At 35.2% G+C, this 27,290-nt stretch overlaps 1 protein-coding gene across 1 annotated transcript; it reads left to right on the plus strand.

Annotated features, from left to right (window-relative positions):
* On the plus strand, nucleotides 24,701-25,636 carry LOC100620594 (olfactory receptor 2M4). Its single transcript, XM_003354158.1, has one exon. The coding sequence runs from the start codon at nucleotides 24,701-24,703 to the stop codon at nucleotides 25,634-25,636; it is 936 nt and encodes a 311-aa protein (XP_003354206.1).

Consider the following 27,290-nt stretch of genomic DNA (forward strand, 5'->3'; position numbering starts at 1 on the left):
TAGTACATTGATTAAAAGATAAAAATTAAAATAAAATATAAAACTGTAAAGAGATAAGTATAAAGATATAAAAATCTTACCAAAAATACAAAATATGGGGGAAAGGAATAAAAATGTATATCTTTTAGAATGTGTTTGAACTTAAATGACTATTAGTTTAGATCAAGTAGATATAATTACGGGTCACATATATGAACACCATGGTAACCACAAATCAAAAACCTGCAATATATACACACTAAACAAAAAGGAAGGAACCCAAGAATACTACGAAAGAAAATCATCAAACCCCAAGGGGAGAAAAAAAAGAGGGGGAGAAGGGGGGAATACAAAAACATCGGGAAAACAAGTAATAAAGTGGTAATAAGTACATACTTATCAATACTCACTTTAAATGTCCATTGACTAAATGCTTTTATCAAAAAAAAATATGTTGGTTGATTGGATTTAAAAAAAAAAATGCAAGACCATTCAATATACTGCCTATAAGCAATACACTTCAGGAACAAAACTACACAGACACTGAAAGAGGGATGGAAACAGAATTTCATGCAAATACTCCTATAAGATAAAATAGATTTTTAAAACAAAAATTAGAAGTAAAGACAATTAGGGAATTTTATAATGATACAAAAATCAAAAAAAGAAAAGGATATACACCCATTAACACATATACTCTTAATATAGAAACCCCTATATATATTAAGCAAATACTAACCAACATGAAGGGAGAAATTTACAATAATACAGTTACAGTATGGGACTTTAACACTCCACTGACATCAAAGGACATGTCATCCAGACAAATAATCAATAAAGCAACAGTGATCATGAATAGCAAATAGATCACTTGAATTAACTTTCTATTGGCAACAAATTACATTTAAAAAAAGCAGAACACACATTCTTTTCAAACCTGCATGGAGCATTCTCCAGGATATACTGCATAGTAGATCCCAAAAAAATCCTTGAACAAATTTAAGAGGATAGAAATTATATGAAGCATCTTTTCCTAACACAATGATATGAATACAGAAGTCAGCAGCAAAAAAAGATAAATAGGAAAAAGAGTGAACATATTGAAAATAAACAACATGTTGCCAAAAATCCAATGGGACAATGCTGTAATAAAGAAAACAGAAAATACCTTGAGAAAATAAAAATGAAAACAAAACCAAAGTCCATAGGATGCAACAAAAGTGTTTCTACGAGGGATGCTTCCTCAAGAAACAAACAAAATTCAAATAACTTAAACCCACACCTGAAAATATTAGAAAAAATCAAAGCCCACAATCAGTAGAAGAAGGAAATAATGAAGATCAGAAAGGAAACAAAACAGAGATTTTAAAACAACAGAAAAGATCAATGAAACCAAGAGAAAGTTTTCTGCAAAAAAAATAAAATAAATAAATAAATAAAATAAGCTTTTAATCAGGCTCACCAAGAAGAAAAGAAAAAGGATTTAAATATACAAAAATACTACATATATAGAAAATCATAAGGGAATACTATGAAAAATTATATGCCGACAAATTGAACAATCTAGAAGAAATAAACAAATTTGTATAAATGCAAAAGCTTCAAAGAATGAGTCAAGTAAATGTGGACATTTTTTTATTGTTATTTCCCCCAACACACTTTTTTTCCCCACTGTACAGCATGGGGACCCAGTTACACAAACATGTATACATAACTTTTTCTCCCATTGTTGTGCTCCATTTCAAGTATCTAGACATAGTTCTCAGTGCTACACAGCAGGATCTCATTGTTAATCCATTCCAAAAGAAATAGTTTGCATGTGTTAACCCAAAGCTCCCACTCCCTCTCCCTCCCATTGGGCAACCACAAGTCTCTTCTCCAAGTTCATGATTTTCTTTTCTGTGAAAGGGTTCATTTGTGCTGAGATATGAGTGACATCATATGGTATTTGTCTTTCTCTCTCTGACTTATTTCACTCAATATGAGAATTTCTAGTTCCATCCATGTTGATTCAAATAGCACTGTTTTGTTCTTTTTTATGACTGAGTAGTATTCCATTGTCTATATATACCACATCTTCCTAATCCAATCATCTGTCAATGGACATTTGGGTTGTTTTCATGTCTTGACTAATGTGAATAGAGCTGCAATGAACATGTGGGTGCATGTGTCTTTTTTAAGGAAAGTTTTGTCTAGATATGTGCCCAAGGGTGGGACTGCTGTGGCATAGGGTAGTTCTATGTATAGTTTTCTAATATACCTCCATAATGTTCTCCATAGTGGTTGTGACAGCTTACATTCCCACCAACAATGCAGGAGAGTTCCCTTTCCTCCACACCACCTCCAGAATTTGTTATTTGTGGACCTATTAATGATGGGCATTCTGACTGGTGTGAGGTGGTATCTTGTGGTAGTTTTGATTTTCATTTCTCTAATAATAAGTGGTGTTCAGCATTTTTTCATGTACTTGTTATCCATTTGTATATCTTCCTTGGAGAACAGTCTATTCAGGTCTTTTGCCCATTTTTCCATTGGGTTGTTGGCTTTTTTGCTGTTGAGTTGTATAAGCTGCTTGTATACTCTAGAGATTAAGCCCTTGTCAGAAGCAAAAATTCTCAACAAAATTTTCACCAGCCAAACACAACAACATATCAAAAAAAGTACACCATGACCAGGTTGGATTCATCCCAGGTTCACAAGGATGGTTCAACTATGCAAATAAATCAACATCATATACCACATTAACAAAAGAAAAGTCAAAAACCACATAATTATTGCAATAGATGCAGAAAAAGCATTTGACAAAGTCCAACATCCCTTCATGATAAAAACTCTCACCAAAGTGGGTATAGAGGGAACATTCCTTAACATAATCAAAGCCATTGATGACAAATCCAGAGCAAATATAATATTCAATGGAGAAAAACTGAAAGCCCTCCCAATAAAATCTGGAACAAGACAGGGATGCCCACTCTCACCACTGTGATTCAACATAGTATTGGATGTCCTAGCCACAGCAATCAGAAAAACAAAAGACTGTATGCAGATGACATGATGTTATATATAGAAAACCCTAAGGACTCAACCCAAAAACTACTTGAACTGACCAACAATTTCAGTAAAGTAGCAGGATATAAGATTAACATTAAGAAATAAGTTGCATTTCTGTATACTAAAAATGAAATTTAGAAAAGGAATACAAATACACAATAGCTTTTAAAATTGTATTCCCCAAAATAAATACCTTGGAATACACCTGACTAAGGAGGCAAAGGACTGATATACCTAGAATTATAAAACATTAATCAAGGAAATTAAAGAAGATGTCAAGAAATGGAAGGATATTCCATGCTCTTGGGTTGGAAAAATTAATATTGTAAAAATGTCCATACTACCCAAAGCAATCTACAGATTCAACACAATCCCTATCAAATTATCTATGACATTTTTCACAGAACTACAACAAACAATCCAAAAAATACATATGGAACCACAAAAAAGACGTAATTGCCAAGAAATCCTGAGAAACAAAAACCAAGCAGGAGGCAAAACTCTCCCAGACCTCAAGCAATACTACAAAACCACAGTCATTAAGACAGTGTGGAATTGGTACCAAAACAGACAGACAGAACAATGGAACAGAATAGAGAATGCAGAAGTAAATCTTGATGCCTATGGTCAATTAATATTTGACAAAGGAGACAAGAACATAAAATGGCAGAAGAGAGTCTATTCAGCAAGAATTGCTGAGAAACCTGGACAGCTGCATGCAAATCAATGACACTAGAACACACCCTCACCATGCACAAAAATAAACTCAAAATGGCCAGAAGATTTAAGACAAGACACTATCAAACTCCTGGAATAGAACATAGGCAAAACATTCTATGACATCAACCTCATAATACTCATAAGTATTTTCTCAGGTCAGTCTCCCAAAGTAAAAGAAATAAAAGCAAAAATCAACCACTGGGACCTAATAATACTGACAAGCTTTTACACAGCAAAAGAAACCAAAAAGAAAACAAAAAGACAACTTACAGAATGGGAGAAAATAATTTCTAACAATGCAGACATTTTGAACAGACTAAACACCAGAAGTGAAATTGAATTCCTAAAAAAAAAAAAACTCTCAGCAAACAAAACTCCAGGAGTACAGCTTTACATGGGAAATGTACCAATCACATAAAGAAGAACTAATACCTATCCTTCTGAAACCACTACAGAAAATTGAAAAGGAGTGAACACTACCAAATTTATTCTACAGTGCAACAGTTACTGTGATACCAATACAATGATATAAAAGCAAAAATAGATATAAAAGATATCTAGATATAAAAGCAAAAATTCTTGACATATATAAGCAAAATGAATGCAACAAAATGTAAAATGGTTCATACACCATGATCCAGTTGGATTTATTCCAAAGTCACAAGAATGGTTCAATATCACCAATATACGAATATGATACCCTACACTAAAAAAGGAAGGATGAAAAAATCACATAATCATCTCAATATATGTATATAAAAGCACTTGACAAAATTCAACATCCATTAATGATAAAAATTCTCATCAAAATGGTATATAGGGAGCATATCTCAACATAATAAAATCCATTTACAACAATCCCATAAGCATCAAATACTCAAGGTGGAAAGCTGAAAGACACCCCTAAATTTAGAATAAGACAAGGACCCAACTCTCACCACTTCTGCTTAACTGTATGGGAAGTCCTAGCCATAGCAATCAGACAAGAAAAATAAATAAAAGATGTCTAAATTTGAAGAGAAAGGTAAAACTCTCACTATCTTCAGATAGCTTGATACTCTACATAGAAAACTCTCAATTCTCCACTGCAAAACTATTAGAACTAATAAATGAATTAAGAAATGTTGCAGGATACAAGATCAATACACAGAAATCTATTGCTTTTTTATACACTAATAATGAAATATCAGAAAGAGAAAGTTTGAAAAAAGATTTATAATTTCATCAAATAAATAAAATACATAGAAATAAACTTAACAAAGGAAGTAAAATGACAATACTCTTAAAACTATAAAACATGGATAAGGGAAATTGAAGATGATTTGCCAGAGTCCAGCTCCAGCATCCAGGGTGTCCCTACGGGGATGGACAGTGTCGGCGATGCACATGGAGACAGCCACTTTGTCCCTTCTTTCAGGGTGCTGGACTACTCAAATTTTATTAGCATAAGTAGCAGTTTATATATACAGCTTAATTGTAATTTACATTACAGTGCTTAGGTCATATTTTTAAAGGTTAAACTTTTAGATTACATGGTACAGTAAATATACATTGTATTCTAAGGATTTTAATTAAAACCAAAAGACACAATACATCATGTAAAACTATAATGGGTAAAAACATTATGTGGAAAAAACATTATATGAAAATAAGGCAATTTGGTACAAAATGTTTTGTGGTTACTTTTAGCAAGCACCACTTGTTATTGTTTTAAGTTAATTTTTAACAACTAGGAAGGTCAAAAGCACAAGAATTTGACATTTACAAAGACCCATTTTTTAGATTAAAGCTTGGGGTACTAACTTCAAAGCATTATGGCCAGAGGACAGTATGAGAAAATATTTTTTATATCAAAGCAAATTAATTTCCTAAAACTTAAAAGCTTATTACAAAATTCATTAAAAGCAAAATTATTATTATCTTTTTTCATGTATGTCTAACCTATTCTTAAGCTATTGTACATAATGCAATTACCTAACTCTAAAACCTATTCTTACTTGTAACAAACTAATGAATACTTTGTTTTTACCTAATTGGATCTGAATGGGGGAATTCAACAAAAGTGAAGCTCTTATTATTTTATTACTATTCCAATTTTTTGTTGTTCCAATTTTATTGTCACAAAACAATATAGTAGAATAACAAAAAATAACAAACAAATAAGAGGAAAGATTGAATAAGTAAATAACAAGAAAAACTGATTTTTCCAAGAAACGATTTTATTCTTGCACTGTTGTGCAAAGCCTTCATTTTGTTACTGTAGCCATGTTGTCAGGTTAGCAGGTGAGCCTCATTATTTTTAGGACTTGCCCTCGGAACTGTGCCGCCAGGTAAGCCCTTTTCCCTATTTCTAAACCTGCCCTCGGAACTGTGCCAGCAGGTAGGCTTTTTTTACTCGGTTAGGAACCCTGCTTTCGGAACTGTGCCATCAGGCTAGTTCCCTTGCTCAGCCTCCTGCATCTCCTCAGCTCTCCGCAATGATTTAAAGAAATGGAAAAATATACCGTTTGTTGGATTAGAAAAATTAATATTATTAATATTTCCATATTACTCAAAGTAATATACAGATTTAATTCAATCCCTATCAAAATTCCCATAACATTTTTCACAGAGATAGAACAAATAACAGTAAAATTTAAATGGAATCATCATTAAAAAAACAATTGCCAAAGCAATATTGAGATTAAAAAGAACAAAGCTGGAGATATAACCCTCCCATACTTCAGAATACACTAAAGCTATAGTAATCAAGGCAGCATAATATTGGCGCAAACACCGATACACAGATTAATGAAAAAGAATTGAGATTTCAGAAATAAACCCAAACATCTATGGTCAATTAAGCTACAATAAAGCAGGGAGAAATATAAAATGGAGAAAAGAAAGTCTTTTCACAAATTGTGCAGGGAAAACTGGATATCCTTATGTATAACAACATAATTAGAACATTCCCTCATACTATATATAAAAATAAATACAAAATGGTTCAAAAACCAAAAAGAAAGCCCCAAACCATAAAACTCCTAGACGAGAACATAAACAGAATGCTCTTTGACAAAAATCATAGCAAAATTTTTTGGATCTATCTATTAAGTCAAAATTTTAAAAAAAATCAAAAATAAACAAATTTAAAACTTTCCACATAGTAAAGGAAATCATCAACAAAGTAAAGAGTCTGCCTATTAAGTGGGCAAAAATATCTGCAACCCACAAGAGCTTAATATCCAAAATATACAAACAGCTCATACAACTCAATATAAAAAAAACCCCAATATAAAAATATAAGTAGAAACCTGAATAGATCTTTCTCCAAGGGAGACATATTGAAGGCTAACAGGCACATGAAAAGATTCTTGACATCTCTAATTATTAGAGAAATATTAATAAAAAGCAAAATGAGTTATCACCTCAAACATGTCAGAATGGATATTATCAAAAAATCTACAAATAATAAGTATTGGGGAGGATGTGGAGAAAAGGCAAACAGTATTGACACTGCTAATAGGAATGTAAATGGGTGATCCACTATGGAAAATAATTTGGATGTTTTCTTAAAAACTAAAAATAGAAATATCATATGACCCAACAATTCTACTCCTGTGTGTATATCCAAAATAAATTAAAACATGAGTTCAAAATGTATTTCATTTTGCATAAATGCAAACAATATTGCTAATTATTTTATTTATAACCCTCTAAAATGCTAAACAAATCAAAATATCTTTAATTTAAAATTTCCATCATTATTTATTCTTTTTCTTTTGCAAAAATATTATAAAACTTTATAAATTATAGTGTTTTTGACAGTTTTGAAACTGTCATTTATCAAATCTTTTTTTATACATATATTCATAGTTAAACAGAACAATGCATATTTATGAAATAATTAATTAATTGTCCTCCCATTATACTGGAAAAATTTAAACCATATAGAAATTGAGTTGTTGTCAAAGATGTGGGGAAATACTAACTCCTAAATTACAGGGAGGAGTGAAAATTGATAAATCACTTTAAAGAGCAATTTAACAATATTTAAGTGAAGTTTTAAAAAGACTGAGAGACACTTTGGTTAAAACAACTGAGGTTTTCTCCTTTAATAGGGAAATCAATCCAGATTGTGATCAAGAAAAAGCAGTCTGATTTTATTAAATAATAAGCAATAATAAAGAGAGGAAAAAACGCAAATTGCAGTTTAGGAAGAGTGAATTTAAATATTTAGACCTGGGTTAAAACTATCATAAGGTTTTGCCAAGGGCTTGATGTTTCTTGACAAAAGAAAGATTTACCCTAATCAAAAACTTTACAAATGTGTAAAACATGTCAAAGATTTATGATTTGAACAAGAAAATGTTAGTAAAATTTTAAATGGGAGAAGCTTTCTGTGAGTGTTCACATTTCTTTGACATTGTTGCTAGAACCATGATAATTACAGATAACACAATCATTTATCATTGACATCACAGGCAAAATTTCTTCACCAGTAAGTTTGCAACTTGAAGGAAATACAGTCCTGCTGTTGTTTGGAGAAGGACTTGGGTGGCACCCAGTGGCAATCTTGTGGATGCCAATGCTTATAATACAGGAAACAGTTTTGCAATAATTGGCATGTGGTCAATTGATTGCATTTGAAGAAGTCCTGGATTCACCACTCAAACTATACAATTATTACTGCAAAGTCAATTGTGGCAAAGACAAACAAGTGAAGTTGGTTTTGAATAATGGTAAACTGTCCTTAGTTTTCAAAATGCTATCCCAAGTATGGACTAAAATCTTAATGGGGGCTTTTAGACATCATGTTGTCTCTATTAAGGAATTAACTTATTGATACTTTTTTTTGGTCTTTTTCTAGGGCCACCCTCGTGGAATATGGAAGTTCCCTGGCTAGGGGTTGAACGGGAGCTACAGCTGCCAGCCTGCACCACAGCCACATTAATTCCAGATCCAAGGAACATCTGCAACCTACACTACTACAGCTCATTGCAACACCTGGTCCCTAACCCACTGATTGAGACCGATGATTGAACCCACATCCTCATGGATACTCATCGGGTTCATTACTGCAGAGCCACAATGGGAACTCCTATTTCTACTTTTAATTGGGATGTCTTCAGTTATAGAAGAAGTTGGCAGATTTAGTGCCTAGTGAAGATGTACTTCCTAGTCCATAGTTAGCCATCTTGCTATGTCCTCACATGTGAGAAAGAATGAGGGAGCTCTCTGGCATCTGTTTTATAAGAGTAATAATTCCATTAACAAAGTTTCCATCCCAATAACCTAATCACTACTACCACCAACCTCAGAAATCCCCATAACCTAATAGCATCACACTGAAGGCTAGGATTTCAACATATTAATATAAGTGGTCACAATCAAGCTACCAGTAGCAGGTATAAAGAAAGAAAGTTGGAACTTTTCCAATTTAATATCAACTAGTTTCAAGAAGTGCATTAGTTGAGTTTAACCACTTTGAAACAACAGAAATTATTTTTTTTAGTTTTAAATTTTTTTTTATTGAGTTAATGTGGAAACAAATTCAATCATATGGTTTTCTTATAGGGATGGAAAAAGTTCCTCCTGCTAGAAAATACAATTGTGAATTCTTCTGAGATCTATTCTCTTCACCTTCTACATAGTTGTTTTACACCTTGACTTTTAGGTGTCCTGTTTATAGACTGTTTTCCCAGGACTTTCTGAAGAGTCCCCACCACATCCTTGTTTCTCAGTCTGTAGATGATGGGATTTCATATGTGTATGAGGATAATGCAAAATATGGACACAGGATGCACCAGCTGAGCAGAAAGATATGAACCAGGTATCATGAACATATTTTTTAAAAGGCCCAGATAAAGACTTACTAGCATAAAATGGAAGGAGCAGGTGGCTAATTCCTTCCTTCTACCTTGGGTGGATTTCGTATGAAGGACAGTGAGGAAGTGAGGAAGATGAGAGTGTAGAAAGTCATGATGAGTCCAAAGAGATTATCATATATGTGATGCCCATCACAAATCTGCTAGCTCATAAGTGTAAGTGTCTTTACATGAGGTCATTATGATCTCTGGTATCTCACAAAAATGGTAGATTTCTCTGGAGCCACAGATTGGTGGACTCATGATAGAGGCTGCATGAACCATGGAAACAAAAATGCCCTCAATCCAGGTTAATGTGACATCTGCTGACAGACTCCAAGTTTCATGATGATTACATAGCTCAAGGGCTCACTGGCAGCCACATAATGCCATCTTTGGAACAGTGCTGCTGCTAAGGGCCAGGACTATGACAAAGCTGTCTCATTAGGGTGCGGAGATTTAAGTCTGCCCACATCAGAAGGAACAAGAAAATGTTCCCAGTTACCACTGCTAGGTAGATCAGGATAGTAGGATAGTTAAGGTACTGATATACTTCATATTGGGGAAGAATTTCAAGAGAATAAAATCTGCTGTTAATGTGCCATTTCCTCCCTTCATGGCAATGACTAATCTGGCTAAACCAAATAAGGTAAAGACAAATAAAGATGAAGACAACTAAAGCTAAATGAAATGCCATAAAACTTTGCCAATTTTTTAATTGATTAACTATCACTGCATTAATGTGACATAAGGAAAAACTCAAAAATCTCACTAACATATGACAATATACACTTGTTTTTCTTGCTCCCAGCTCTGTGGAGCAGATGTGAAATTTTGCTTTAGGCTGCAGATCGAGTAGAATTCACATATATCTCCTGGGGTCTGTAACTACATGAAGCCTGATCTTCCTGTAGAGCATGGCAGAAGCAAAAAGGGAGAGAGCCTGTGGTTCCTCTTAAAGCCTGAGCTCAGAATGATCGTATTGTTTTCTGCTACATTCAGTTGACTAAATCCATTATCAATATGGTATGAAAGTGAATTCCACCCACAACAAGCCATAACAAGGTTGGGGAAGAAAGGAAGACCTGAAAGCAACTAAAATGACTTATAATCATGCTTCTTAAAAGTTCCACCACCAACCTCATCCAGTTCATGCTGAGTTTTCAGATATTCCATGGTTTGGCTTCTTAGTCCTCTGTTTAATGTGATCAATGAAGCCCCAGTATTGGAAACCTTAGGTTTATATGACCACAGATTTTATCATGGCTAATGACTTGAGGTCCTGCATTAACTACTAAATACATTTGTTGTGAGAAATACAGTAGGTTAAAACATAAACCCTTTTTACATATGGACTTTGGCCTGTCAATTAGGTTATGTGCATCCAATGAAGGAGCCATTGAGGGATATAAAATAGAGTGCAGTAGGATAAATCAATGATCTCAAAGGTAACTTTCCAAAGAAAAGAAAATCATGGACTTGGAGAATATGCTTGTGGTTGCCAAGGAGGAAGGGGAGGGAGTGGGAGGTAAAGGGAGCTTGGGGTAAATAGATGCAGAATGTTGCCTTTGGGATGGATTAGCGATGGGATTCTGCTGTGTAGCACTGGGAACTCTGTCTAGTCACTTATGATGGAACACCTAATGTGAGAAAAAAGAATGTATACATGTATGTTTAACTGTTTCACCATGCTTCACAGTAGAAAAAAATATATGTATATAAATAAATGATAAAAATTAAAATAAAAAAATGATCTCTGTATAGGAATGGAAACTAGGATGACATTTTCTTTCACAGGACACATCAACCAAAGATTTAACTAATATTGTCAGTGCTGTGTGTTCCCTTAGAGGTATTAGAAACCAAATGAATCACATCAGGAAAAATACTTAATTAACCATTAAATTATCTTCCATAAGCTGCAAATGATAAATTTGTCCCTATGTTCAAGTGGGAGAATATTCCTGGTCCTATCCTCCAAATTATAAAAGCATAAATATTTTTTTTTTAACTCTAAGTAGTTTGAGGAAGCTGGGACAGAATTACTACTGGCTTATAATATTCTTCATGAGCATATCATTAATTACTCGGAAGATACTCAGGCATTAAGAAAATATCAACCCACAACACACCTGAAGGGTCATAAATGCATTTGATGGGTGGGGTAAAGGACTAATATCTAGTTTACATATGGAAGAATGATGGCACAGGTCCTATAATTTTTACTTAAATAGGAGGTGTGAAAATTCTCTGTGGGAAATATGGCATATTTGAATCTTTGACCTATTTGTATTAAGATAAATTCAGAAATATTTTATTCAAGGTGAGGTTAAATAACATCCAACAGCTGCAAACCAGCTATAATAGAAAAAATTTAAAATCATGAAAATAAAAAAATGTGAGAAAAAAAGAATGTATTTATGTATGTGTGACTGGGTCACCTTGCTGTGCAGTAGAAAATTGGCAGAAAACTGTAAATAAGCTATAATGGAAAAAAAATAAAAATCATTAAAATAATATCCAACAGTGATTACTTCAAATATAGTATTTTCCAGATATTATTAAATTTAACAAGGAGAAAACTGAGTGGAATATATAATAGGCATTTTCTTTCATTCAGACACCTGTGATCCAAGGGACAAATCTGCATGCTGAAATGCTGACATGTTGCATTTGACTGCATTTTAGAATGTAATTTGAGGAGTTCCCATTGTGACTCAGCAGTAATGAACCCGACTATTATCCATGAGGATGTGAGTTCAATCCCTGGCCTCATTCAGGGATTGAACAGAAACCAGGTGTTGCCATGAGCTGTAGTGTAGGTCACAGATGAAGCTCGGATCTGGCACTGTTGTGGCTATGGTGTAGGCTGGCCATGGATCTTCCATATGCCATATGTGTGGCCCTAAAAAAAAAGCAATAAAAATTGTAATTTGACCAACTTACAAAGGTTCTTCACTCTCCCATTTACTGAAGGCTCTTAACTATTGCTCTCTACTGGCCATGCCACCTTGTTTTTGTTTTTGTTTTTAATTTGGTCTGATCCATGAAGATAAACAAATATGACATGATATGAAGTATTTCAACAAATTCAAACAAATATATAAAATGTAAAGTTGGTGAAGCTAGGTAAATTATGACCACATAGAAACCTTCACACTGGTACAAACATATTGGTTTGTTTTCATGACCTTGGTTGTAATAATGAAGACTCCTAGAGCTAATATGAAATGAATTGGAATGCATAATTTTTGGCCTCCTTCCCAAAATTGGAATGATTAAGTAAGGATATTAGTGTCTAGTCTCCAGTGTCTTTTCCCCTTTCTATCTTCAAGAAAACGTCCCCATCCTACTGGCTGTCTTGGGTGCCCACAGTCAATTCCTTGAACAATGCTTCACTCCAGAGATCCTCACTCCTGTTCTGCCTCTCTGGCCTTAAGGTCTTAGAGGCTATCTTTCTCAGAGAGCTGGGTTTTTTTTTGTTTTTGTTTGTTTAAGTTACTCACACCCAGAGCATGTGGAAGATCCCAGGCCAGGGAATGAACCTGCAGCACAGCAACAACTGGATCCTTAACTCACTGCACCACAAAGAAACTCTCAGAAAATATTTTTCAAATCAAATTTAGAAAGAAAAACTAGTTTTGTCCTGAAATATTGACTTGTTTTGGAATGACGTATCATTGGGTATGTGGGCAGCACAAAATAACTGGACGTGATACACATGAACAAATCTTCCATCTTGTTCATGTTAATTTGTTCATATATCTGCTCTCCCACTGTAAGTCTAAAATAAACTTGGCTGATGCACTAATCTTTTTATCTCCATGCTAAGACATAGTGTCTGAAACACAAGACTATCCAATACTTTAAAAGAGAAAAAAAGGAAGAGAAGAAATAGGGGATGGGGGGACTGCAAATGGATAAATGAAATGCATGAGGCTCAAAGGCTCTTGAGAATCCCAATGAAACTTATGTAAGTGATACTTGTATTATTTCCTTCCTGAGCTTAAATATGGCCACTTCAAGTTGAAAATTAATCTTGATTTTCTTATAACATAAGCATAAATTGGTCTTAAATGAGCCAGGATTGGCTGATGCTGGAATGCACAAAGAAGGTCTGTTATCTAATTTTCCCTAGAGTCTGATTTTCATTTGACTTGGATGCTTTAGGTTTCATACTGTCTGGGTCAATTCATGAACATGGTAATACCATAAGGACACTGTCTTTCACCAAAACTTGAAAAGAATAATTAATTTTAAAGTTGAAATTTTCTGGACAGGAACAAATGCCAACCTATAGGACAGGTAATCAGAGATAAAACTGTGTCAATTAACACTCCCAACTATGAGGAGAACAAAGTTTTAAGTACTTTGCACTTACTAATTACTCTTCAAAATAATGTGCTAGGTGTTATTTTGCAGATGGGGGGCTCCAACACTGAAATCACCTCACATGCCTAAGATCAAATAACAAACGAGCACAGAACCTTGGTTTCAATCAAGTCTCCCAGAGTCCATGTACCATCTCTTACCTGTGGATGGCCATGACAGACATATTGTTCCTTCCTTGTCTCTCAAAGCTTAGCTTGCTGACCCGTTCAGCTCCCACTGCACCCAGGGCCATCCACAAGTAATCCTACACCCCGTATCACTTTGACTGAGAAGTAAATCAGGAATGCAACATCTGGGGAAATGTTAAAGGAAGGAAGTTGGAGCAAGTGTGAAATGATGTGGCCCATGGCCTTTTCCCCTGTCATCCCCAATGCCTGTCTTCCAGCCAAGTCCTGTCTATAGATTTGGCCTCCAGCCCCAACTCAACTCTTCACTGTCACCCAACTAGAAGAAAGGGTTCTGCTCAGATTGTGTCCGAGATTCCCTAATTGTGGATTTTAGGATGTATAAAAATGAAACCTTTAAAAACTGATGAATGGGGAATCCTCATCATGGCTCAGTGGTTAACAAATCCAATTAGGAACCATGGGGTTGAAGGTTCAATACCTGGCCTCCCTCAGTGGGTTAAGGATCTGAGGCATAGTGTAGGTCACAGATGCAGCTCAGATCCTGCATTGCTGTGGCTCTGGCATAGGCTGGTGGCTGCAGCTCCGATTCAACCCCTGGCCTGGGAACCTCCATATGCTACAGGTGCAGCCCTAGAAAAGACAAAAAAGAAAAGACTGAACTTCTGAATGGGGGTACAGTTAACACAGTACCCCCCCTTTGAGGAATGGACCTGGACTTTACTTCACACTGGACAAGGGTCAGATGATTGGTCCCAACAAAACAGCCAGTTGATTAACCTGATTAAGCCCAGTCATTATTGACCTTGGAAAATTGGCTTACCCTGTAGGAATCAGGCCTATTCAGCAGAAGGAAGGAAATCACAAAGATCAAAGAGGAAATCAATAAAATAGAGATTCAAAAAACAATAGACAAAATCAATCAAACCAAGAGCTGGTTCTTTGAAAAGGTAAACAAAATTGACAAACCTCTGACCAGACTCACCGAGAAGAGGAGAGAAAAAACCCAAATAAAAAAAAATAATGAAAAAGGAGAAATCACAACAGATACTACAGAAATACAAAAAATCCATGAGAGAATACTATCAACAAGTAGATGCCAACACATTTGAAAACCTAGAAGAAATGGACAACTCTCTATAAACTTACAGGCTGCCCAAACTGAATCAAGAAGAAATAGATCAACTGAATAGACTGATCACAAGCAAAGAAATGGAATATGTCATAAAAACACTCCCTACAAATAAAAGTCCAGAACCAGATGGCTTTACAGGTGAATTCTACCAAACATACAAAGTGGAACTTATACCCATCCTCCTTAAACTTTTTCAAAAGGCTGAAGAAGAAGGAACACTCTCAAAGACTTTCTATGACATCACCATCACCCTAATACCAAAACCAGACAAAGATACTACCAAAAAAAAAAAGCTATAGGCCAATATCACTGATGAATATGGACAATAATTCTTAACACAATTTTATCCAACTGAATCCAAGAACATATAAAAAATAAATCATACAACAAGACCAGGTGGGATTCATCTCAGGTGCACAAGGATGGTTCAACACATGCAAATCAATCAACATCCATACACCACATTAACAACAGTAAAAAATCACATGATTATCTCAATAGATGCAGAAAAAGCATTTAACAAAGTCCAACATCCATTCATGATAAAAAACTCTTAACAAAGTGGGTATAGAGAGATCATATCTGAACATAATCAAAGCCATTTACGACAAACCCACAGCAAATATACTACTCAGTGGAGAAAAGTTGAAAGCCTTCCTAATAAAATCTGCCACAAGACATGTATGTGCATTCTCACCACTGTTATTGAACATAGTATTGGAAGCCCTAGCCACAACAATCAGAAAAACAAAAGAAATAAAATTTATCCAAATTGGAAGAGAAAAGTTAAAATTGTCACTGTATGCAGATGACATGATACTACATATAGAAAACCCTAAGGACTCAACCCTACTTGAACTAAACAGCAAATTCAGCAATGTAGCAGGATATGATTAACATGGAGAAATCAGTCACATTTCTCTATACTAACATTAAAATTTTAGAAAATGAATACAAAAATAAAATAACTTTTAAATTTGCACCCAATTGTTGTTGTTCTCATTGTGCCACAGTAGAAAGGAAACAAACCAGGAACCATGAGGTTGTAGGCTTGATCCCTGGCCTCACTCATTGGGTTAAGGATCTGGCATTACCATGGGCTGTGATGTAGGTTGTAGTTGTGGCTCAGATCTGGCATTGCAGTGGCACTGGTGTAGGGCATCGGCAATAGCTCAGATTAGACCCCTGACCTGGGAGCCTCCAATGCCACAGGTGTGGCCCTACAATGACAAAAGACAAAATAAAATAAAACAAAAAATAAATATATATAATTGCACCCCACAAAATCAAATACCTGGGAATAAACCTGACCAAGGAGGTGAAAGACTTATATGCTAAGAACTATAAAACATTAATAAAGGAAATTAAATAGGATTCAAAGAAATGGAAAAATATTCTATGCTTTTGGGTTGAAAAAAAATTAATATTGTAAAAATGGCCAAACTACCCAATGCAACCTACAGATTCAATATAATCCCTATCAAATTACCCATGACATTTTTCACACAACTAGAACAATCCAAAAATATGTATAGAATCACAAAAGACCCAGAATTTCCAATGCAATCCTGAGGAACAAAAATCAAGCCAGAGGCACAACTCTCCCAGGCTTCAGGCAATATTACAGAGACACAGTCATCAAGACAGTGTGGTACTGGTACCAAAACAGACATACAGACCAATGGAACAGAATAAAGAACCCAGAAATAAAACCAGACACGTGCAGTCAATTAATCTTTGACAAAGGAGGCAAGAATATAAAATGAGAAAAAGACTGTCTTTTCAGAAAGTGGTACTGGGAAACTGGGACAGCTGCATGCAAGTCAATGAAAGTGAAACACACCCTCTCACCATGCACCAAAATAAACTCAAAAATGGCTTAAAGACTTAAATATTAAGAAAAGTACCATCAAACTCCTGGAAGAGAACATAGGCAAAACATTCTCCGATCTCAACCTTACAAATGTTTTCTTGGGTCAGTCTCCCAAAGCAACAGAAATAAAAGCAAAAAGAAACCAATGGGACCTAATCAAACTGACAAGCTTTTGCATAGCAAAGGAAACCAAAAAGAAAAAAAAGACAGCTCATAGTATGAGAGAAAATAATTTCAAATGATGCAACTGATAAGGTCTTAATCTCTAAAATATACAAACAACTTATAAAACTCAAAAACAAAAAGGCCAACAACTCAACTGAAAAATGGTAAAAAGACCTGAATAGATATTTCTCCAAAGAAGATATACAGATAGCCAACAAGTACATGGAAAAATGCTCAAGGAGTTCCTGTCATGGAACAGTGGAAATGAATCTGACTATGAGCCATAAGGTTGCAGGCTTGATTCCTGGCCTCACTCAGCATGTTAAGGATCTGGCATTGCCATGAGCTGTTGTGTAGGTCACAGATGTGGCTCAGATCTGGCATTGCTGTGGCTCTTGCATGGGCCAGTGGTAAAATCTCCAATTATACCCCTAGCCTGGGCACCCCCATATGTCATGTGTTCAGCCCTAAAAAAGATGAAAGACCAAAAAAAAAAAAAAAAACTAAGACCAAAGAAAAAAAGACCAAAAAAAAAGACCAAAAAAAAAAAAAAAAGAAAAAATGCTCAACATCACTGATTATAGAGAAATGCAAATCAAAAATCAAAACTATTATGAGGTACCACCTCACATCCGTCAGAATGGCCATCTTTTATAAGTCCACAAATAACAAATGCTAGAGAGGGTGGGGGAAAGGGAACACTCCTGCACTTTTGCTGGGAATGTAAATTGGTACAACCACTATGGAAAACTGTATGGAGATACCTTAGAAAATGATACATAGAACTTCCCTATGACCTAGCAATCCCACTCTTCTGCATAAATCTGGACAAAACTTTCCTTGAAAAAGACACAAGCACTTGCATGTTCATTGCAGCACTATTCACAGTAGCCAAGACATGGAAACAACAAAAATGTCCATCAACAGATGATTGGATTAGGAGGAAATGGTATATATACACAATGGAATACTACTTAGCCATAAAAAGAAAACAAATAATGCCATTTGCAGCAACACGGATGGAACTAGAGACTCTCATACAAAGTGAGGTAAGTCAGAAAGAGAAATACAAATATTGTATGATTTCACCTATATCTGGAATCTATTATATGGCACAAATGAACTTTTCTACAGAAAAGAAAATCATGGACATGGAGAACAGAATTTGTGTTTGCCAAGAGGGAGGGGTGAGGGAATGGGAGGGACTGGGATTTTGGGGTTAATATATGCTAACTATTGCCTTTGGAATGGATAAGCAATGGGATCCTGCTATATAGCACTGGGAAATATGTCTGGTCACTTTTGATGGAACATGATAATGTGAGAAAAAAGAATGTATGCATGTATGTGTGACTGGGTCACCTTTCTGTGCAGTAGAATATTGACAGAACATAGTAAATCAACTATAATGGAAAAAATAAAAATTTTAAAATGTTTTCTTTATCTATTAATCCATCAATGGATACTTAGGTTGTTTCCATATCTTACTACTATAACTAATCTGAGTAGATTTCAATGAAAATAATTCTTATACACACAGAATTCCATTGCCCAGGCTTTTCTGTGGCTAAATGATCTATCTGCTTCAGTTTAAACTAAAGGAATGTGTGCAGTAGTGGTATCATCCCTTTTGAGCTGAAGTTGTCAAGAAGAACTTATCACAAGCAGTCTTTTGGATTTCTGGATGCATAGACTAGTGCAGAAAATTCAGAGAAGTTCCTCAATGGCCCTTTAGTGAATTGGAATGTTACAAAATAAGGGCTGTATGAATTGGAGCCAATGCTCCAAAAATTGATCCTCTCAGTAAATAAATATTTGTGGATCTCTTTCTGGAATCTATTATAATATTTTGTCAGTTTTTCTATTTTTGTGTCAATATCATATCACTTCATTACTGCAGTTGTCAAAGCATTTTAAATAGTCAAAGAAAAAGCAGACTTTATTTCCATTTTTTATTTATCTTACTGGGACATGTGTAAGCATACATTTGAGACAGAATACTAACTCAGGTAGTTAGTATAGGAGCACAGGGTCTGATACATTCCTTCGATATGGATGTTGATTAATATTTGTAGCTTAAAGGCTCCAGGTAGTAACTCATCCACAGGCCTTATTTTATTATAGGAAATGCAAATTCCCCACAGACTTTGTTTACGGTAGGAAATATGAATCTCCAGCCTACTCCTCAACTGATAGAAAAGGAATGAGAAGAATGGTGACTTAATCTAAGGGAAGAAAAAGATAAAAGAAACACAAAACTTACACAGGACATTTCCAACTCTGAAAGCTCTATTGGACAAGGGTTGATATAGGTAATTAAACAAGGCCAATGGGGGAAAAAAAACACATCTTTCTGGACCCCACATTCGTACCCTTCCCCACCTTTAAGAGATAAAAATCCCTAAAGCACAATAGAGAAAGGGGGTCTCTTCTCCCCTCTTCCAGCCTGTCCTGGGAGTTATTTGCTTTTCTTTAATAAAGACTTTGCTTGATTGCTGCCTGTGTGTTTGTGGAGTTCATTCTTCAACTGCCATGAACAAGAACCCAGATTCTGGTATCATCTTTTCAGAATCACATTTAAGAGAAAATTTTCAGATATATTAAATATCTATGATTTAAAAATAGGCTGTTCTTTTTCCTTAGTTACTGTTTATAACAAAAAATTAACCATTATAGATATCATAATCTAAATGTTATTTCAGCAATTAAACATTTAAAATATACTGAAAATACACCCATGCGCACACACATTTTTAGAAATAGAATAGGTTGGCTTATTTTTCTAAATAAATTTTTGATCTACCTCTGACAAGCTACATAAGATTTAGCAAATTATTTATGTCATCTTTCTTTGGTTTTATGGTTAGAAAAATCAAGATAATGTATAAATTGTGGGAATGTTTTGGTGATTGAACAAGACTATAAAGTTAGCAGAAAGTCCTTCCCAATGCCTAGTTAAATCCTACTTAATCATTTCCCTTAGAGGATTTTTCTAAATATAAAATGATATTATATTTGAAAAAAGCTTTGACACTAAAAATTATTACATGAATTTTAACATAATGTCATGCATGCTGCTCAACTAGTGCCTCTCTTTACAATCTTGATGAAAAGATTTTAGTTGTTAAATTTCAATATTTTATATGTCAGTTGGTTTTATGAGGAACAAAACGTTTTAGGTGCCAAGGGATGGAAGGTAAATTACAATCATTGATCTGAAAGAAATTAGGTGAAAAAGGACATCAAATAAAATTTGACATATGCTGTAGTATGTGTTTTCTTATAGGCTATATAGACACTTGTATGAAATAATCAACATCACTTGGTTTTCAGGATAGTCTTCTGGGAAAAGAATCTTGAAGGACAATAAGTGGTTAGCCAGCTTGACCATAGAAGGGAAAAATATGGAAGAGGAGATATATTTTGAAAGGACATGGAGGTATGAGAGAAAATAGATCTTTCAGAGATAAATTTTCACAATATAGAATTGACAGATGAGGTGAGAAAATCATGTCCAGGTCAAAGAGTCCCCACATTGAAGTTTCTGTTTTGTCTGAAATTTATTAAGGAGCACAGGATCATTTTAATTTAGAAGTTGGTACTTGTCGTTTAGAAATGTCATAGCTTTAAGCAAGTGAAAACTTTTAGAGTGGAATGAAGCATAGCCTGAAGCTAGAACTGTTAGTATTGAGTTAAATACAATTAATACAATACAAAAGTGATTGTATTGTGTCTACCATTAAACTTTTGATTGCTGAGGCATTTATTTCAAATGACATTTATCTCAAATAAGCATTATCAGCTGAATAACACAGCTGCTAGAACCCCATATCTTTGAAGTTCCCATTTCAGAAAACCCTGGGTGGTCTAGATAACTGACCATTTTAATGACTCTACCTTCAGCCCCCAAAGCCCAAATTCCACCCTTAACCTTAAAATTAACAAAAAATGACAGATGCAGTGAGACACTAGACAGCCCACCCTCTGGTCTAATAGAGGCAGAACCACAGACCTCTCTACCCCCACCAATGTGTTTACTGCAGGGATCTCAGACATGCAATGTAACCTCTGAAAATTGTGAGTGTTGTATTTTGCTCCTCAAAATTCCATGAAACTTATTGATGAAGGCTGTCCAGCAGTCCTAGTAACTGTAAGGGTCAGTCCAGCCAGACTGTTGGTCCCAGTAAGGGGGCATGTCTATGGAGGCTGGCTATTAGTACCTAGGCAAGTGCTTCAGGAATTCCTAGGCTATGGCATCACTATCTATAAGCAGAGGCCAATATAATAATCATGTACTAAAGAGGTGAGCTACAAAGAAATTTAATAAAGCCTTTGGACCCATTTGAATAACTAATCACATTTTCACATACATTTAAGCTTCTGTGAGTTTATTTCATTTTATTTCAGTCTAAGTATTTGATAAGAAATAATGTAAGTTTATCTTGGGCAGATAGATGTGAGTGATGGCATGAAGTGGGATCTTAATTCCCTGCTCAGGAGTTGAACCTGGACAGCCTGATGAAAACCAAGAATCCTAGCCATTAGACCAGCTAGAGGCTAGAGGTAGAATTGTCCTGATTCTTGCCCCCATTTAAAGCAATAATGTTTCAAGGAGGCAAAGACCATAAAAATTGTTATAAAGTTTACTGTTAGAAACACAGTACAACATGTGGGAGAGCACAGAAATCTGAAGTATTAGTCTATTTATCTAAGGCAGAAGTAAAGCAGTAGTACACACCCAAAGGGAAGTGAGGAGTGTGCCAGTGCCAGATAAATGATTTAAATTACTTATATGGGACAGTTCTTCCAGGTCTTTGTCTTCCTTTGGTCAAATAATTTGTTTTATCTTTCACACCTGACCAGATATAAGACCCTCACCTGACCTGCATATATATTTTTGGTCATGATGGATTCCAACGCAGAGCATGGTGGGAAGTTTATCCAGACTTGTTATGATCCAGCACCCCTCCCTTTCTGACCAGAGGCTCTCTCTGCACATACGTAGTTGGGGTCTTCCTGATCCTGAGGGATATGGAGTGTGTGACCTCTTTGTTCTGCCCAAGCTGAGCTCAGGCCCTCTTCTGATCCTACCATCACCATCATTTAACAAGTTCACAGAAGAGAAGTACCAGTTATATGCCTTGTGCCTGTTGTTATTTCTATCTTGTAGTATAGATAGGTGGCTGGTTGTAAAGGTTTGTCCTGGAACTCACCTATCTCCTGCATCAGGAAGTGTAAACAAAAGGCTAGTTGCTATTGTTTATAGATAGTCCCCCTATCTCTTGTCTCAGGAAGTATAATATGAGGCTAGTTGCAGTTGTCTATCCTAGAGCCCATCTATCTCCTGCCTCACTGCCATTAACTTTTTCCTTGAAGTGTCAAGGGAAACAAGCCACAGTTTATCCAGCCTGGTAAGTCCCAGCTGTCCTCATCCCAGGGGCCCATCTACCTTCTACCTCAAAATGAGGCAATACGGTTACTACAGTTGAGAAGGCAGGCTGAAAATTTCAGCTTACTTTTTAGTGCATATTCCCTATTTTACTTTTAACTCTACTTTTAATATTTGGAAATATTTAGCTTTATCAATACTAAAACTATTTCCTAAAGAAAATTTGGCAGCCATAATTTGTGACTCCACAACAACTAAAGAATGACAAATAGGGCAAATTTAATTCAAATCTGGGAATTCATATGGATTTTGTTTCCTCAGAGAGGTTCTGAAAGATGCAAGCCCTTCTGCAATTGGAGCCAAAGGACTTAATTCTCTGTGGAGGTAAAGGATTTATATGGTGTTCAGACTTTGAAAATATGAATACATTGGACCAGTGGAGTAGCTGATGTCAAATTCTTTTTAGAAGAGACAAAAGGGAAGCTTGCAATGTGACATAGAGTCAGAGAGTGATTTTCATTTTCCGGTTTAGAGATCCTAGAATTCATTTAGTGAATCACTATCTGTAAGTAAAAATATAAGATGAGCCCCCCCCTTTCTTTTTTCCTGAAAATCGGTTATCTTCTCTTACTGACTTTAAATATTTTTGATGGAAAAAAAAATGGGAGAACATAGGTGGAAAAGTTTTTGTAACACTATATAAATTATATAAATATAAACCTTTCTCAGCCAAGTTATTAAAATTATGATATATATTTTTGTAGGTGGGCAATATAATGTAAAGTTTTACATAACATTCTGGTATTGTCATCATTTCCTCACATCCTGATATCTCTTTTTCCTTCATGCCAAAAATAAAGGAGAATGGAAAAAGATAATCAACTCCTTAATACTTAAATTCTTAAATATAAATAAAAATTAAGAATATTCTTTTGGTTATGATTAGATTCTTCATACATATTCATGCTTATCATTGCAGTGTTGTCCCTACTCCATTCAACTATATTTTGGGTCATGCCTGTCTTGAATAAAAATGGGTGAGGTGTATCTTATAGTCCTGCCTTTACTCATTGAAGTAGAACAAGCCCCTATAGGCCCCAAAAGGGCACACTAGAATAAACATTTCAAAGTGCACATAGTGTTCTCTTTTTTTCCTGGATGTTAATGCCACTCAAATTACAACATCTTATAGTGCCAGAAAGAAATCAATTTCTTAAAAATATAGAGTTTCCCTCCCTGTCCCACAACTCCCCTCCAGGTTGGAAAAAGTGGAATTATCCTCAAAATACAAGTGTCTTTTACTTCCCTAAGGAAAAAAAAAAATGGGAATTTGGATGAAATAAGAAAAGACTCCAAGGCTCATTCTGAGATGGAAAAGTTAAATTGTACATTATTAAAACCTTCTTTGAATTAATATGTGTAGATTCCTCTATGGGAGTTATGATATTGATCCAATATAATCTTGAAGTGGGCAGGTGCCACACATGAGGGGCAGGAAAGTAGGGAGAATCAAGAGAAGAGGAATTCTGTAGTTACTGATGAAAGCACAAGCTGGAGACACACTAGGACAAAAGAATATAATGTCAATAGGGAATTCCATGTGGTAAAGGATGAGTCATAAAATTTATTAACAGATATGTATAATTGATTTTTTCCTAGGGTCTCTATTGACTATGTACCTGTGGGTAAGTAAATAACTTTGTATATACTTCAGGTTTCTCTTCTTGGAAAATAAAGAAAATTCTTATTGGAATTGTTGTTTGTGAAGTTTGGTTGAGGAAAAAACTAGAAAGCAATGGGGCTAAGTTACACAATGTTGTACCTAAAAAACTAGAAAGCAATGGGGCTAAGTTACACAATGTTGTACCTAAAGTTAAACAATGCTGAAGGTTGATGAGAAGTTCCTATAAATTCACAGAGTTCAAAGCATACCTGAGTGAATTGCTATTATTGCCATGTGAAAACTAAATTAATAAACATGCTTGTATCCACTCTGGAACTTGTAGATAAAGCAACTTATACAGGATGGTTTGGAGAAATCAGACCTTCAACTTTGACTTCATCCTCTTAGGAATCTTCAATCACAGACCCATCCACATCTTCCTCTTCTCTCTGGTCTTGGGCATCTTCATAGTGGCCTTCATGGAAAATATTATCATGATTCTCCTCATCTACCTGGACACCCAGCTACACACCCCTATGTACTTCCTCCTTAGACAACTCTCCCTCATGGACCTTATGCTCATCTGCACCACTGTACCCAAGATGACTTTCAACTACTTATCTGGAAGGAAGTCCATCTCTCTAGCAGGTTGTGGAATCCAGATATTCTTCTATGTTTCCCTGCTCGGGGCTGAATGTTTCCTGTTGGCTGTCATGGCCTATGATCGCTATGTGGCCATATGCAACCCTCTTCGATATACTATCTTAATGAATCAGAAACTCTGTATCCTCATGACTATTGCTTCCTGGATCTTGGGCTCTCTTGATGGCATCATTGTGCTGGCAGCAGTCCTCTCATTTTCTTACTGCAGCTCCCTGGAAATCCATCACTTTTTCTGTGATGTTGCTGCCCTTTTACCTCTATCTTGCACAGACACCTCTGCATTTGAAAGACTGCTTTTCATCTGCTGTGTGGTAATGCTAGTCTTACCAGTCTCTGTGATCATAGGCTCCTATTCAAGAGTCATCCAAGCTGTTATAAGCATGCACTCTGAGGAAAGTCGCCGCAAAGCCTTCACCACCTGTTCTTCCCATCTTTCTGTCGTTGGACTCTACTATGGAGCTGCCATGTTTATGTACATGAGACCAGCTTCTAGCCATACACCAGACCAGGACAAAATAGTATCAGCCTTTTACACCATTCTCACACCCATGCTAAACCCTCTCATCTACAGTCTTCGCAACAAAGAGGTATCTAGGGGATTTCAGAAACTGTTGAGGAAAGGGAAATTAATGTAATTGTATCCAACATCTTTTTGTGTGCACTCTGGTCAGCATTCCTTGCAGGAAATTGGAGTCCTCTGCATCATCTTATTCTCCCTAGTGTTCTTTTCCCTCACTTTTTTTTTCCAATTTCAAATAAGCTTTATTTTGTATATTTTTATAAAAACATCACAGGTAAAGAGGATAGTGTAGATAAGAGCATAAGCTCTGTTGCCTCTGGGAATTTCAGTTATATCAGTTAACCATCCAGTTAACTCATATAACTAAAGTGTCATTAACTTATTGGAATTTGCAAATCTAAATCATCTACATTCTTGAAAAGTGAAAACAACCCTTATATGTTCATGAATTACCTTGATTTAATACATCATTTTATATTCAATCTTAATTATGTAATTTATCATTGCTTTATAAATAGTTTAAAAACCTAACTAGACTTTATAAGTGGCATACTCCTTGGGTCATACTAGGTTGCATCTCTTTTTTATAGAAATAGCAACATTTTTAGATAAATAGAATAGTCTCAACACTTTTTTTTAAACATAAAACTCACATACTATGAAATTCAACACTTTAAGATGTACAGTTCAGTGAGTTTTTTTTAGTAGATTTATGGATTTTGCAAACATGTACCTGTCTAATTCTAAGCATTTTTATCAACCCCCAAACACTCATACCCATTAGTGTTCATTCTGCTTTTCCTCTTCCTACAAACCCTGGCAATCACTGTTTTGTCTCTGTGGCTTTGTCTATTTAGGACATAACATACAAATGAAATCTCTAAATGTGACGTTTTCTGACTGGCTTCTATCATTTAGCATGCTGTTTTTAAGGTTCATGTTGAAGCATGTTCCAGTACTTGGTTCCTTGTATAATATCCCATTTGAGGATATATCACATTTTTTATCCAATCAACAACTGATAGACATTTGGGATGTCTCCAATTTGGCTATTATGAATACTACTACCACTAACAATCACATAAGCATTTTTACATGGGCATATATTTCCACTATATTGAGTTAAAAATGTGACTGAAGAGGAGAATTTCTCAGTCACATTTTTAACTTTTTGCATAAATCCCAAACTGTTTTCCATGATGGCTTCAAAATTTTACCTCATAAACCCCCTAGGGCTAGGAGGCTCCTCTTTATCTTATTTTAACAGGACATATCATGCTGTGCAAACTGCATGCTAGACCAACACATTATGTCCTCATTCAGCTGACCACATGAATAACTTATGCCTTTAGGTCTTTGTTCTTAAGCTTAAGGTTTTTTTTTTTTGTTTTTTTTTGTTTTTTTTTTACCAGCACTGCAACTGTTTTTCAAGCAGGAATATAGGGTAAAGGTAAAGCAGGAAATGATGGAGATTTTATCATAGAAAATAGAACCAGAGAGGCTAATAGATGTTGTAGAAACATGTCTCCTGACAATAGGGGTCAAACTTTATTCTTTTGCTTGAACATATCCAATTGTCATAGCACTATTTGTCAAAGAGACTATAATGTCTATGTGAAATTATTTTTCATACTTTTGTTAAACATAAGTTGATCACAGGTGGATACAATTACTCAACACTTCTTTTTCATGCATCTGTATATCTATTCTTATGTTATTGTTGCACTGCCTTGATTATAGACTCCCTGTAAGTGAAAATCAAAGTGTGA

Source organism: Sus scrofa, chromosome 2 (genome assembly GCF_000003025.6).
Source record: "Sus scrofa isolate TJ Tabasco breed Duroc chromosome 2, Sscrofa11.1, whole genome shotgun sequence".
NCBI classification, from domain to species: Eukaryota; Metazoa; Chordata; class Mammalia; order Artiodactyla; family Suidae; genus Sus; species Sus scrofa.

Bases quoted from the DNA above. Each gene is read 5' to 3' on its own strand.
- LOC100620594 (XM_003354158.1), top strand. From the start codon at position 24,701: ATGGTTTGGAGAAATCAGACCTTCAACTTTGACTTCATCCTCTTAGGA.